At 37.5% G+C, this 14,453-nt stretch overlaps 2 protein-coding genes across 4 annotated transcripts; both read left to right on the top strand.

The window, feature by feature from the left end:
• The first annotated feature begins 54 nt into the window (after positions 1 to 54).
• LOC116300852 (mediator of RNA polymerase II transcription subunit 29) lies at positions 55 to 2,843 on the top strand. Its single transcript, XM_031709811.2, has 4 exons — positions 55 to 153; positions 442 to 500; positions 651 to 735; positions 1,757 to 2,843. Exons 1-4 carry the CDS (start codon positions 55 to 57, stop codon positions 1,952 to 1,954), a joined length of 441 nt encoding a protein of 146 aa, XP_031565671.2. The 3' UTR covers positions 1,955 to 2,843.
• Positions 2,844 to 3,109: 266 nt separating this feature from the next.
• Positions 3,110 to 14,392, top strand: LOC116300854 (RNA-binding protein 25). 3 transcript variants are annotated; one of them, XM_031709815.2, is made up of 21 exons: positions 3,110 to 3,383; positions 4,290 to 4,360; positions 5,002 to 5,088; positions 5,402 to 5,491; positions 5,764 to 5,821; positions 6,207 to 6,298; positions 7,154 to 7,264; positions 7,778 to 7,831; positions 7,948 to 8,029; positions 8,219 to 8,256; positions 8,757 to 8,840; positions 9,320 to 9,706; positions 9,948 to 10,037; positions 10,342 to 10,415; positions 10,669 to 10,807; positions 10,950 to 11,045; positions 11,182 to 11,343; positions 11,990 to 12,235; positions 12,837 to 12,935; positions 13,290 to 13,337; positions 13,720 to 14,392. In XM_031709815.2, exons 1-21 carry the CDS (start codon positions 3,188 to 3,190, stop codon positions 13,810 to 13,812), a joined length of 2,397 nt encoding a protein of 798 aa, XP_031565675.2. In that variant the 5' UTR covers positions 3,110 to 3,187; the 3' UTR covers positions 13,813 to 14,392. The 3 variants fall into 3 exon arrangements, with proteins under 3 accessions (XP_031565675.2, XP_031565674.2, XP_088896982.1); XM_031709814.2 differs by having other exon boundaries at positions 9,317 to 9,706; XM_089040856.1 differs by lacking the exon at positions 3,110 to 3,383 and adding an exon at positions 3,880 to 3,980 and having other exon boundaries at positions 9,317 to 9,706.
• Positions 14,393 to 14,453: the final 61 nt, after the last annotated feature.

Below are 14,453 nucleotides of genomic sequence, written 5' to 3'. Positions count from 1 at the left end.
AGATTCACTGCTAATAAACACAGAGGTTGGGCTTCCTGTGATTTCACATGCAAGATGGCGTCCAGTAACACTGGTCAGGCTCAGCAGAACCAGGATCCTGAACACATTATCAAGCTAAAACAGCTTATACATTTCCTTGAAACCACTCTTATGGTAACCAACAATCTTAAAATTCCTATCCTTAACCGTCTACCTTTTATATTACTTTATAAAACGCTTGAAATATGTATTTATAAACATAATATGATCACGAACTTTACAACATGGATGCACAAATTTTATCTTCCATTATAGTTTATCGCCAACATACCTGTAGCTTGGATTTTTTAAATAATAGGGGAGTGGGGGGGGGGGGGGGGGGGGGAGAGGGAATGATTGAAAATCAAATGAATACTTGAAAGCGTAAATTTTATTAATTTATATTTTGCTGTTGTTTTTCAGACGCTAATGCATCAAGCTGATGCAGCTCTGCAGCAAAATATGGATTCAGTTAGTTCTGGGTGAGTTATTTTCACTATATATTTTACTGGTTTTTTTTACAGATAATTATGAAATAATTATCGTGATATTTATGAATCACATATGTATTAATACCATTTTAAGCCTGAAAGCTGCTTATTTGGTTTAAATTTCTGTCTATTTTTCTTCAGAAAAACAGCTGATGAGAATCCTCACAGACTGGAAAGTTCCTTTGAGGATTTCATGAATATGTGTGACCAACTGGAAGATCTTTTGGTGAGTTTTTTAAAAACTTTTTCACACAGCAACCACGTTGACTTTGACTTATAGTTAATAGAGGGGAACTATTAACTATGGTTGACTGGAACAATAAATTTTCCCCCTGCTTAGCCTCACATTCAAGCCTGAGGGTTGGGGTACTCTTCCCCATTTAGGGTAGGGATGTGCCGCTGAGCCCTCTGAACCCTGACCCTGTTCCAGAGGAAAATTGCTGAAATTCATACCCTGTTTAAGAGCAAGATCGCTGAAAACTGTACCCTTTTCCGGTAGTGCGAAAATAGATACCCTTTTCCAGAGAGGAGAAAGCGTGATTTCATATACCCTGTCCGAGAGCGAGCGCGATTTTATATACCCTGTTCCAGAGTAGAACCGCTGAAAACCATACCCTGTTTGACGACACATACCTGTATAGCGAATATAGGGGAGAAACCACCCTTCCCCCGGGCATTCAAGTGCTTCAGGATGAGGTTATTAGTGGTTAAACAAAGATTTTTTCTCATGGGGAAAAACATGGCAGTCTGATCCATTGACATCTATATTGAATTTGTGGGATTATTGTCATAGTAAAGTAAATTTTAGTGAATGTCAATAAAGATATCAAGGATACATGCCTATGGAATGTTATCATGTCTTGATTGACATCCACCAAAAATTTCTGGAGAACTAGAAGAAAAACCCTCAAATCCAGGGAAAAACACCTAACAAACTGAGCTCATATGTGATGCTGATTCCAGGCATCAAACCTCTGAACCCATAAGTGAGAGGCAAGTGTACTACTGCTAGGCCACCCTTTTGATTACCTGTGAAGAGAAAAACAGCCTACTTTTCTTCTCCCTTCTCCCCACTTACTTGACTCCAATGCATGAGCATCCACGGGAATTCCAAAACACTCCCCCTTACTGAGTTTGGAGGGAAAGTGGGACCGCTCGCAGTCTACCATTTCTATGAAGTCGTAACCATGCTTCTTGGTTTCCTTGTACTGATAACTACATTTCACCTTTCACCTTTTTTAAATCAGGAGACAATGAAAGCAACTGAAAGACAAACAGTTCTGAGTATGAAATATACTCCAAGATCAGTAACAAATACCAAGATGGATGCAAACCAAGACACACAGTCATACTCAGAATACCTTAGTTTGGTCAAAAATCAAATTACTTTATCTAACGATCTCCAGGAATTGTTATCTGATTTTGTCAAATCTAAGCTTACTTGACAATTATGATCCCAATACTACATTTTATAGAGATTTATGAATAATCCTAATAGTGGTTTTCAATATTAATGGAGAACAGATTGAGAATTTTGAGTAGTGAGGCTCACCTCAAAACAATAGTCAAATTTTATATTTTAGGCGATACTATTTCACTCATTTAGATATCATACCTTGGTAGGAAAGAAGGTATGGATGCCTCTGAATGTACCCTAGATCTGCTCCTGAATAGAATATATTGCAGTTAATAGGGCAATTTTTTTATTTTGTTTGATAATGGCACAGGTAAAATAAAATGAGTTTTCTGTCAAGAGCTATGTCACCACTGCCCATTGCTATATGCTGTTCGAGACAAAAGCTGTGACTCGTAAATCAGGGCCATAACCAAGGGGAGTGTTTTGGGTGCTCACGCACCCCCCCTCACCCCAGTACAAGCTGTAAGTTTGCTCAACATTCATTATTGGATCTTTTTTTTTTGCTCCTGGAAATGACTGGAATTTCATAGCACTTTTAAAATGGTTGTTAGTTTAGACATTCCCATTTCCATTTGATGAGTGCGCCCCACCCCGCAAAACCCCAACTGACTACTGTCAAACAAATAAACTGAGAGTATGTAAAGGTACATGGAAAACTACTCTAATGATCTATTTGATTGACAGTTATGTATTGCCGATTTATCTGTTGCGACATTTTGTCTCAATCAGCACATAGCAATGAAAACAGTGGTAATTATTGTGTCTTTCACAGATAATAGATTCTAAAATTAGTTAAATTAAAATTTATACCACAAATATCCTTACATTCAATGTACTCAGGGTAGAATTCTTGTAGATTAGATTCAGAATGAATTGTAGTATAGTGTAAATAATAAAGTTGGAATACGTTGAGAAAATGTTGCCTATTTGTTGTTGTTGTTATTGAAAATCCATGAAAGGATAAACAATTTTAATTAAAAGGTCTGGTTTTTATAATTTCTTTATTTTTCTTTATTTTTTTTTTGTTCTTTTTTGTTCTTTTTTTTTTTTTTGTGCAAAGAAAAGCTAGAGAAAGAACTAAAGAAATTAAAGAAGAAAAAAAATCGCTGTGGAGCAAAAACTCACTGTCGTACCCCACTCAGGTGAATTTGCTCCATCAAGTCGAGGCTGTTTCTTTACGTATATCAGATGTCCGCCATTTTGAAAATTGTGTAGTCCTTCAAGAACTTTTAAATCAGAAGTCGTTGCTTAATATTCAACCATGGCTTACCGTCCGCCACAGCAACAACGGCTATTACCTCCTCCAATGCCTGTACTATCTATTTCAGGGAATATGCCGCCAGGAATTCCTCCAACTATAACTAATGTTTCACTATCTATACCACCACCTCCTGTACCACCAAGTTACCCTGGTATGGGATTCCCTGTTCCACCACCTTTACCACCACAAGCACCAGGTAAAACCACTAAAACTTGTTGAAATAACTCCAATGCATGTATGCCTGATAATGTTTATCATTATTACGCTTTTATTCAGTGTAAAATCGTCGATGAATTGGTAAAAAAAATTCGAAAGAACGGATGACACGTGCTGAGAGAAGCTATTAAAGATGACACAAGCTTGTTTTTTTTGTCGTATACTTAAGACTATAAAATTAAATCTATTGAATTCCTCAATTTATAGATCAGCAGTGATTTCACTGAGTATATAAGCCCAGTAATATGAACATACTATTTCATTTGGGTATATACTTTACTATACTTTACTTTACTTTACTTTATTCAAGAAGTCAATACGAGATACAATTACACATAACCTGCAAATAGCTATGGCTAGTCGAGGCAGGTTAATGTGGTTATAAGAATACAATATTTACAAGTATTGAATGAATAATTTATAATGTATAAGTGTATACGCGTATATGTCTTTGGAAAAAACCATTACATGCTCAAATATGCAAAGCATTACTGGGCTTTGATGGATAGCATCACTTCATATCATTATCCACATTTAAGTCAAAATGTTGATTCTGTTCCTGAAGATACAATCCATGGTGGGTCCAACTTCAGCTATAATGGTGTACAGAGCAATTAAGCTGCTGACACCTTCACACTTCTTTCTATCCAATCCATGGCTTACATGTTTGTCACTAGGCACACAGATCTAACTTCAGTTATATTAGTGTACAGAGCTAATTAATGACACCTTCACACTTCTTTTATGCAAGAAAAAAAAGTAAAATCGAAAGAATCCTAAACCTTTGGTCGAAATTACAGCCAAGCCGAGGAGGTCTATTGAATATGGAAGTTAGCTTAGTACTGTGTTGGGATTGAATAACCTAGGTCTATTTCTGTCTTAACAGGTATACTCCCTCCTCCAATTCCTCCACCAGGCACAGCTATGCCAGGGATTCCAGCAGCACCTATGAGTACAGTAAGTTCATTGAAGTGGTTGTTTTGATCAGTCCAATCAAAAAATAAGTGTGTTTCTTGTTGCGCGACCGACCCTAATTTCCTTGCCAATTTTTGCTGACCCTAATATTTTTTTCATTCTCAAATGCACCACAGGGTTTCCAGTAAGCTCATTTCCACTGTTGTATCGGTACCGACCCCAATTATTTTTCTAATGCAACCGGAAACACACTTCTTATTCTTTCATTTGGCCTCATGTAGGGTTTCCAACTTCAAATAAAGTTACAGCTAATTGACCAGTATCTCTCATGTTTTGATTGGACTTTCAGCAGCTTTGTCTGTACTCCCAAGTCTAGGCTCCCACTATGCTCAAAACTCTGGCACTTGAAATTACTTTTAACTTAAAAAAATATTTTAAAGCTTATTCTCAGGGATGTGGTTGGAAAATTAATTTTTTTGGAAAATATTTCACAATCATTCATGATGGTGGGTTCAAAACCTATTTTTACTGATTTTTTTTTGGGAATATTAGAGTAGTAAGTTGATTGTAGATTCAAAATTTAAACATGAAATCTTCAAAGCTACATTTATATTCCCAGACTTACTGGTCATGTGTGACTTGAATTAACTGTAACCATCATATTATTATTTTCTGTTTTGCAGAGTTCTAGTACCCCATCTACTATTGTCAGACCTCCAGTTCCAAAGGGAGGTACACCAAATTCTAATAATCAAAACAAAGAAAATAAAGTAAGTTTGCCTTACTCAGGGATCAAGGAGTGTGTATTGTATATATTGGGGTATATAGGGAAGGGGTGAAGTGTTATCTGTTGGTACATTAATCAACCCAAAGATATCACTTATTTATTTTTAATTACAAGCCAAGTTATGACAGCCATTTTTTATATTTGTTTTCCTCTCAAATCTGAAATCTGTCCCACAAATCAGTATGGCCCCCTTCTCAATATTCATCTGCTCTCTTGTACGGGGACCCTGATGATATCAATACATTAAGACATAAAGATTGACCTCAATGTTTATTTTTACTAATTTATTTTACTAGTCGTCGACTCCTTCAAATCCCACTACTACAGTATTTGTTGGAAATATAACAGATAGAGCATCCGATGCTATGATTAGACAAATTCTTATGGTAAGTAATCAATACTACAGCATTGAACCATTTTCTTGAGCCTTGCTAAATGTTTGGTAATGCAGTAAACTTCTGTTGCAGTGGGGCCATGACCATGGATCCTTAATCTCCTTTTGTTTTGACTTGTACTCCTTTTGACTTGTAAAATTAAGAAGTCATTTTTTAAATTGTTGAAGAAGTTTACGGCAGGAAAAAAGTTCTTATTTGAAAAATCCAGTGACAGATTTTGTGACCATCGTGAAATACAAAGTTGTCTATTATATTTTTCCTAGAAATGTGGGATTGTTGTGAGTTGGAAACGAGTACAAGGAGCAAATGGAAAGTTACAAGGTAAGGATTATTGGTTAACCAGAGCCTGCACTTATTCTTCTGTGCTATTGGAGTCTTAATTTTATTGAACCCTGAAACAAACTCTGGGCTGATCTAAGTCAGGGCACAGCTAACCCACAGATCAAATTGGAATTTACAATGCTAGGTTTTGTGGAAGAGGAAAAAATATGAAAACCCCAAAGAAATACCCTCAAATCAAGAAAGAGACCTAACTAACTCTACTCACATGTAATGCTGAGTCTAGGAATTGAGCCCATGACCCCAGAGGTGAGAGACACCTAGAGGGGAACACTACCACTACACCCCCCCTGATTCCCTAAAGACATGATAGCAGGAATCACAGTGTTCTGATGTTATTTTTTCTCTCGGTTCATTCTGATATTAGCATTTGGTTTTTGTGAGTACTCTGATCCTGAGGCAAGTTTACGAGCTATACGACTGTTACACAAACTTCAAGTGGGAGAAAAAAACCTTGTTGTAAGTACAGTGTTATTGGTTATATATATAATCTTTACAGATCATATACACATATTTCGAAAACACTGTCAGTCTGAGATCTGAAATGGAAGATCTGAGACTAAACAGGACTTTCATGCTTGTTACTAGGTCTCAGATTTCAGACCTCCAACTGACAACACCTTTTGAAATAGGTGTATACTGAATGTTGTAGTCTAGTCAAACAATTCTAACATTAATGATTTGAAGCTTTTAAATTTGCATCTATCACAATAGGCCATTCTTACTAACATCATTCTTACTTACATCTACATATTATGTATCCCAGATATTTACTACAGCTCTAATTTGCAACATCTGGGTAATTGACGTCTATCAATCAAATTTCCAATTGTCCGAGATGATATTTTTTGATTGATGGAATACAAAATCTCATATGATAATAATAATATAAAGTTCTTAACAAACACATCATGTGACGTTTCCATGCTTTTTATCCAGACGGATATAAAAAAAATTGAAAAAAATTGAAAAAAAAGTCAGTTACTCCTGGTGAACAGGTAGTGTTTTAGTGCAGGTTTAAACTCTGGAACTGAAATTGAGTACTTAATTGCATCTGGGAGATTGTTCCAGAATGCCAGTGCAGCCAAAGCAAAGGTTCTTTTTCCAAACGTTGATACATATAGGGTTGTGCTTATCACACAATTATGAAATAAAAATTACATTTATTTTGTATTTTTCCTCCTCAATAAGATGTGAGATGGTCTGTATTTTTGATTGATGGATGTCAATTCCCGTACTATACATATAGGGTTGTGTTGGTCACATAATTATGCAATAAAAATAATGTTTGTGTCGTTTTTTTTTTAATATAAGGTAAAAGTAGATGCCAAGACAAAAGTATTGCTTGATGAATACAAGGCAAGCAAGAAAGAAAAAATGAAAGCCAGTGGTAACAGTAGCAGTAGTAGTGGCGGCAGTGATAAGGTATGTAGCAGATAAATGTCAACATGAAGGGAATCTTCCATTTGAATCTGAATTCAGAATCATTCTAGATAAATTAAATGATGAGATTAGGTTTATTTTAATACACTCAACAAAATTACTCAATTGTGATTGGACAAGAGGAGTACAATTAAAACCCAAATTGTATCTGTAGAGTCCCAATTAAGTTGCTCAAGTTTGTTGAGTGTATTATAAACAAAAAATCACACACATTTATAGATACTTGTGATGTTTTGAAATTACTTGCCTAAAGGCTAGTCCATTTTGAAAACTTTCAAAACATCACTCGTACCTATAAATTCCGATTTGTTATGATAATCTAGGAAGGAAGGATAGAATAATTTTACATTTTTCACTAACTGAAACGAAAACTCTGAAAAAAGCCTCCTATGCTGGGAAAGCATCTTTGCTCAAGAGATTAGCATGTTACATGTCAATAGTGCTTCATGTTTTTCTTGTATACTCATTGCACTGTTATGTCTGATATGACTACAGAAGGAGGATGGTGAAGCTGAAGATGAAGAAGATGACCTTGATGACGAAACACTAGTAAGTTATAAAAAACATGGTTAAACTCCCATTATAAAATTATATCTTAAAATGTGTATATGACTTGTTTGAGGCATTAATAAAGGGTTTGAAAGTTTCTCTCTTGTTTCTTGTAGGCAGAAGATCAAAAATGCAGAAAAGCTTTGATGGGACTGCTAAATGACAATGCTGATGTATTAAATGGAAAATTTGATAGCTGTAAGTTGATTGGGAAGTCTGTTGCACATGATCAGAGTAGCTAAGACAAGGACCAAAGACATATTAAAGTTAAATGCACTAGGACTGCTGAGAAAATTGGACACTTGTATGACATCTGTTTGCCTTAAACCCATTATTGTGAAGTACATGAAAGCCTGCTCTGACTAATGTTTTCTTATATTTCCATAGTTACTGATATACTACGTCCATCCCATAGTGGCAGAGAGGTATCAATTTATTTTTAACTATTATAGACCCCTTGCACTGAGTCCCGAGAGGAATTGTTCTGGGGGACAAAGCAATAGACTGTCTTTTCTTATGCAAAAACAATCCATTGTTTTGTCCTCCAGAACAATATTCCTCTTGGGACTCAGTGCCAGGGTTTTATGAAGAGCAGTTTTCGTATGACTGTGAAAAGCTCAGTGACATACGCCGTGACCCTGATGTTTTCTAGGATCTTAGTTGGGCATTTAGGAATCTGATTGGATAAGAAGTGAATTCTCTCACACTGTGATTGCTTTGGCGTATACCTTGAGTGTCATGACCATGTTCGTGTCTTAAGCTTTTCACAGTCATTTGAAACTACTCTATGCTATATTTTTCTGTTTTTGTGAATTAGAATAAACAAAACAAACAAACAAACCAAGCAAAAAGAACAAAAGAAAAACAAAATCCACAAGTTAAAAAAAAGGAGTAATTCCTTTTATTTTTTTTCTGATATATTTAGGAAAATCTAGAGGGTTTGGATATGGACCAAAGCAAGAAATCTTTAGTGTCAAGAGAAATCAAGATCTTTAGGGATTCGTACCGAGTAAGTAGGGTTACCTTTTACTTCATTTGAGCTTTTTTTACCTTTTCCTGGTCCACCACCCCCCCCCCCCCCCCCCCAAAACACACACTTCCCCATTAGCACTTCTGTCTGGAGTTACAGAACGTGTTGCATCATGGGGTTGTTTTACAAAGCACTCTAATACTTATATGGCGTCTTTTTGCTTGCTTATAGTCAAAAATGATAGGAAAGTGATATAGGAAACCTTGATTGTCGTGTTATTTTTCAAATTTCTTTCGTTTCTTGATGCATAGAATGTCAACTAACTGATGAAATGTTCCTCACACCAGCCCCATATTACCACACATTTCTGTAACTCTAGAATAGCTATTAAAGCTTGTCATTCTCCCAATGTTTTCCCATTTCAGACCACATCATTCCCTTTAGTATTATTATTTCAAACGCTTCACATTGTGGTGTGTCGTACACTTCGCTTATTTCATTGACCTTTTCCATAGAAGGAAGACAAAAAGAGAGAAGAAGAAAAGCGGGATAGAGAAAGAGATTCAGACCGGGAGAGGAGCAGAGACCGCAAGCGGGAACGAAGCGAAGATAGACTAGAAAAATCTTCCCGGGAAAGCGAGCGTGACCGTGACAGAGACCGTGATCGTGACCGTGATCGTGACAAAGATCGTGACAGAGATAGTGGCCGAAGTCGGGATCGCAATCGTGACCGCGATCGTGATCAGGATCGTGATCGGGATCGGGACAGAAATCGCGAGAAAACAGAGCCTGATCGTGCTAGAAGTCGTGACAAAAGTCGTGATCGGGATCATGAGGAGTCTGATTCGTTTGAAAAAAGACGGCTCGAAAGAAAAATGCGCGAAAGGGATTTAGCTTACCAAGAGGTACTTTTAACATTCTTATTATTTTGATTGCTCTTTTCTTTTTTGCTAGGGCTCCTATTGGCAGACAGCCCAAAAAACGTTGCTATGTTTTTTGTTTTTTGATTTGGAACCATGATGAAAATTTGAAAAAATGATGAAATTTGCGCAATAGTATCCATGAGTCTTAAAATTACCCAGTAGGCCTTTGCACGCATCTATGAAATATTACAATGAATTCATTACTTTTTAAATATCTTTTTAGCGCTTAAAAGTGTGGGAAGCAAGAGAAAGAAAAAGATTACGTGAATACGAAAGAGAATACGAAAAAGAACAAGAAAAGAAAGATGAACAGGTAAGACTTGTAGATGTGCATTGAATTGAATTAAGCCTTTAGATACCGACCACTCGACTTAGTCTCTATAGTGGTCGCGTTATAGAGGTGATGTAAAGTACTCATCAACCCAGTGCGCTGTCACTCTTGCTGCACATGCTCGACTAAATGGCATTTTGTTGAGAGGTGATGGTAATAAAAATCGAAATTGTATTTTTTTAAGGGCATAAAGTATCGTTTAAGGGTGGTCGCTTCTTAGAGGTCGATATTTACCCAAGAATCGTACAAACACGTAGTAACTGTGTGTGTTTTACTGTCCTCCCAGGCAAGAGAACGAAAACACTTACTGGAATTCCTTGAAGACTATGACGATGAACGGGATGACCAGAAATATTTCAAGTAAGAGGCACCACCTTCGTCATCACATCTTCATCTATCTTCTACTTAAACCCTTATCATTTTCAACTCCATACTCCTCCTCCTACTCCTTCCCCTTCTTATCCTCCTCCTAACCACCTCCTCCTCCTCCTCCTGCTACTGCTGCTCACCATCATCATATCTTCTGTATTATCACCACCAACACTAACGTTATAATATTCTACTATTTTTTGACAACCTCATCACCACCAACATATTTCTATGTTATTTATAGGGGTAGTTCGTTGCTAAGACGTCGAAAAGATCGAGAGTTAGAAATAGAATCCGACGACAGAGATAGACAACGAGAACTCGAAGAAATAGAAGAAATACGAAAGCGAATAGTGGACCAACAGCCAGATGACGACATGACGGTAAGAAACCCTTTCCTTGTTTTCTTTTCTTTGTCTGTCTGTCTGTCTGCTGTCTCCCTGCCTATCTGTCTTCCTGTCTGTATGTCAGCCTGTCTGTCGTCTGTCTTTTGCTTTCTAATATTTTATATATATTTCATTCTAGGAGGAGAGAGAAACAAGTGAAAAAGAAGAACCCATGGAGGAAGATGGTTATAAGCCCGCCCTGATGCCGACCTTTAAACCCGCCACACATGTACATGTATGTATAACGTATTTTCATCAACCATAAGTTATTCATCTTTTGTTTGCAACTCATACAAAAACGATTCTACTTTCCACACTTGTACGACCATACTTAGTATTGATGTGTCTTGACCTGTCTTGTGCTTATTTAGGTGGAAGCTGCTCCCGCAGTGCGGTCACCCAGTCCTGAACCTGAACCTGAACCAGTGGCTGCTGGACCACCCCCTAAAAGAGCCCGAGAAAATGGAGTAGAAACATCAGAACCTCCTGCGAAGAAGACCTTTGGATTCGAAATGAAATTACCGACTAACCTGGTAAGTGAATGAGACAAGATGTGGGTAACAGAGACTGAGATCATTAGCCAAGTGTTATGTGGTCTAGTTTAGGTACAAACATCTTTTTATTCATCATGGCTTATAGAGCGTTTTCACGTGACGTCACAGCGGCCATTATGGGGTACCAAAACAATACATTTTCTATCCTGCGGGAATTGAACTCTATTTTTATGCAAATACTGTGCAGAAAGTTTCTATTATTTATGGCTGCCTTCTCACGTGAATGAAAACGCTCTATATGGTGTCATGTGCACCTTTTTTTTCCCCAGACCTTTTTAGCGTGGGCGTAATCTTTTCCCATTTCAGACCACGTGCCTTTCTCTCGGGAATAAGATTCTTTGTCTGAGTTGTATCCATATTTATGTTTTCTTTTTTCATGCACAACGATTAAACAAAGAAATGATAATCTAGCGAATGACACGTGGTCTGAAATGGGAAAACACTACATCCAATATGAAAAAGTTTTATACTACCACTAGACGCACACAGCCAGTACAATGCTACTCTAGGTGGATACTTCGCACGCGGGAAACTGGAAGATCTAAAACAGTAACCTATTTAGCGAATTTCTGATATTTTGTTAGTTTTGCCTAATTTTAGTTTTCTAACTTTTACCGCACATCAGCCTGCTTCAACCCCAGCTGATCGTAAGAAACTAGAAGCCGTCTTTGGTAACCAGGACGAGGAGAGTACAGAGTCGACCAACGGCAAGCGAAAACTGGTTCCACTGGACTACGAGGAAGACAGCGAGGCAGCAGAACTGCAAAGCGCTGAAGATAAGAAACGTAATATAAAGTCACTTATTGAGCGTATTCCTACCGCAAAAGAGGAACTCTTTGCGTATAACTTGGAATGGAGTATCGTCGACCAGGTACGTCGCTATTGTTGTGTTGTTTCTATTGCTTATTATTAACCTCTAAGAGAACTCTGTCATCTTGCTGGGTTTCCGTCGATTAACTGGCAATCAAATCTGCTGGATTCGTTTGGATAATTGTTGAAGTTAAAGTGTCAAGTGGGAGTAAGTATTTGACCAGCAAACTATATACCTTCAGTATACCTTAGTTATAGCGACTGTTAGTACGAGTAGTGTATGTATGTAAAACTAGTATATATGAAGCTAGTGCTGGCCTGTCGTGTCGCGGAAGGAGCTTACTTGCCATCTTCACTGTTTTTTCGTAAGTATCACCACGTAGTTCTAGTACTCTGTATTCTATTTAAACCCGCAGATAGTGTGCTAAACATCTGTCTAAAAATTACTACCTCCCTTCGAAACACCCTAGAGAACAAAACTTAGCTCTGCGCATCCTTCCCTCCCCCCGTGGAGAAGAGCATAGCGAGAACAGACGAGTTCTCCCTGATAACCCCCTACTTGGGACTATATGACCAGTGCTGATAAACCTGCTACGATAAGTATTTTTGTTGGCTTTTATTGGGCGCATAGCTGATGGGTTTTGCGACAATTATTCTTTTAGACTTTAGTAGATCATAGAATACGACCCTGGATCAACAAGAAGATCATTGAATATATCGGCGAAGAGGAACCAACTCTAACAGAATTTATATGCGGGAAGGTGAGTAAGACGATATCTTAGTAGACATAGAGTATAGGGTTTGGGCGATCACGTGACCGCATTCAATTCCAATGTCAAGAGAGATCAAAATTGAAACATTGAAATACATTCGCCGGCATGTGGTATATGATTGTGACCCGAATTTGGGCATGTTCAAAATAACCTTCACGACCTTAGGTATCAAATTCAGCCCCACAATCCAATACGGCACAATTTCGTTTCCAGTCTTCCATTGCATTCCAGGTGACGTCACGTGATTGCGCAACTCTATTGCCCTGTTATTTCGTAAGCTAAACATTATTGGTAACTAAGGTTTTGGCAATTGATGATGGATTTTATTATCATCTTTTCCAGGTTCTAGCCGGTAGTTCACCTAAAAGTATACTTGATGATGTGTCTATGGTAAGATTTGACACTGATAATAGTGGTTAATGAATCCGACATACGTTTGCGCGCAATCATGAAATAGACCATTTTCGAGTTCCAAATTACCGCTGGTTCCTTGATTACAGACTTATTTCCTCAGGGTTAGCATAGAATCAGTGCCTAAATATTCACAAATATCAACGGTATAGTAAAGAATGCACAACTTCAGCAATGCAAACGCTTTCAAATCCCATGAATTTTCTTCACGAAATCGAACTAGAAACTGGAGTTTAGTGCCGTGTGTATTTCCCACGTCAAGGAAGTTACTTGATGATGAATCTTGTATAAAAGCGTAAAGACTACAGTCGCATAAAACTACAACAATGTCGTAGTACTAATCACTCTCAACACTTCCCAGGTACTCGATGAAGAAGCAGAAGTCTTCGTGGTCAAAATGTGGAGACTGCTGATCTACGAGACAGAAGCCAAGAAGATTGGGTTGGTCAAGTAGCGTTAGACCTCTTAAATTAACTATTCAGTAGATGTAAATATGATTACCGTATGGCGGGAAACTAGGTGTGATTTTTGACGCCAAGATCGACTCGTTTCCAGGTCCTTACTGAATCCAAGATGGCGGCTGTTAAACTTCCCCCATCCGTATGTTCAATGCAAAAATTCACTTTCCTCCCCCCTCCCCCACGCAGAATTTTTGGTATAAAAGGATAAGTATGAATCTAGAACAGGTTTTAACAATTCAGAAATCCTGCAAGCTTCTCGCAAAAATCCCTCTAATTTTTGTCGTCCTTTCATCTAACCTCGGAGAGAGAAAAAAAACGCTTTATATTTTGTTGTGCTGGCAGATTTCTTTCCAACACGCTCAATTTATTATTGATCTTATTATTGAATTCTTACAGACTTATAGTAAATCCAGTCAATTCCCTGCATTTTTCCCTTTATCCAAAAAAACCCAGCGGAGTCCCTGTAGTTTTTGCCTTTCTTTCATCCATTTTCCTCGTCATTTCTTATGTGTTACTCCAAGAGCCCATGTTCTCTTGGTTTCTCATAATCAAATAAATCGTCTTTTAGCTTAATTTGGGATATTATTTTCTATGTATTTTCAGTAAAGCCTATATTTCCCTTAAACTCCGCAAA

This window comes from Actinia tenebrosa, unplaced genomic scaffold (genome assembly GCF_029948245.1).
Source record: "Actinia tenebrosa isolate PJP-AT-01 unplaced genomic scaffold, QUT_ActTen_1.0 PGA_scaffold8__29_contigs__length_14323225, whole genome shotgun sequence".
NCBI classification, from domain to species: domain Eukaryota; kingdom Metazoa; phylum Cnidaria; class Anthozoa; order Actiniaria; family Actiniidae; genus Actinia; species Actinia tenebrosa.
This window is presented reverse-complemented; position numbering and strand designations above follow the sequence as displayed.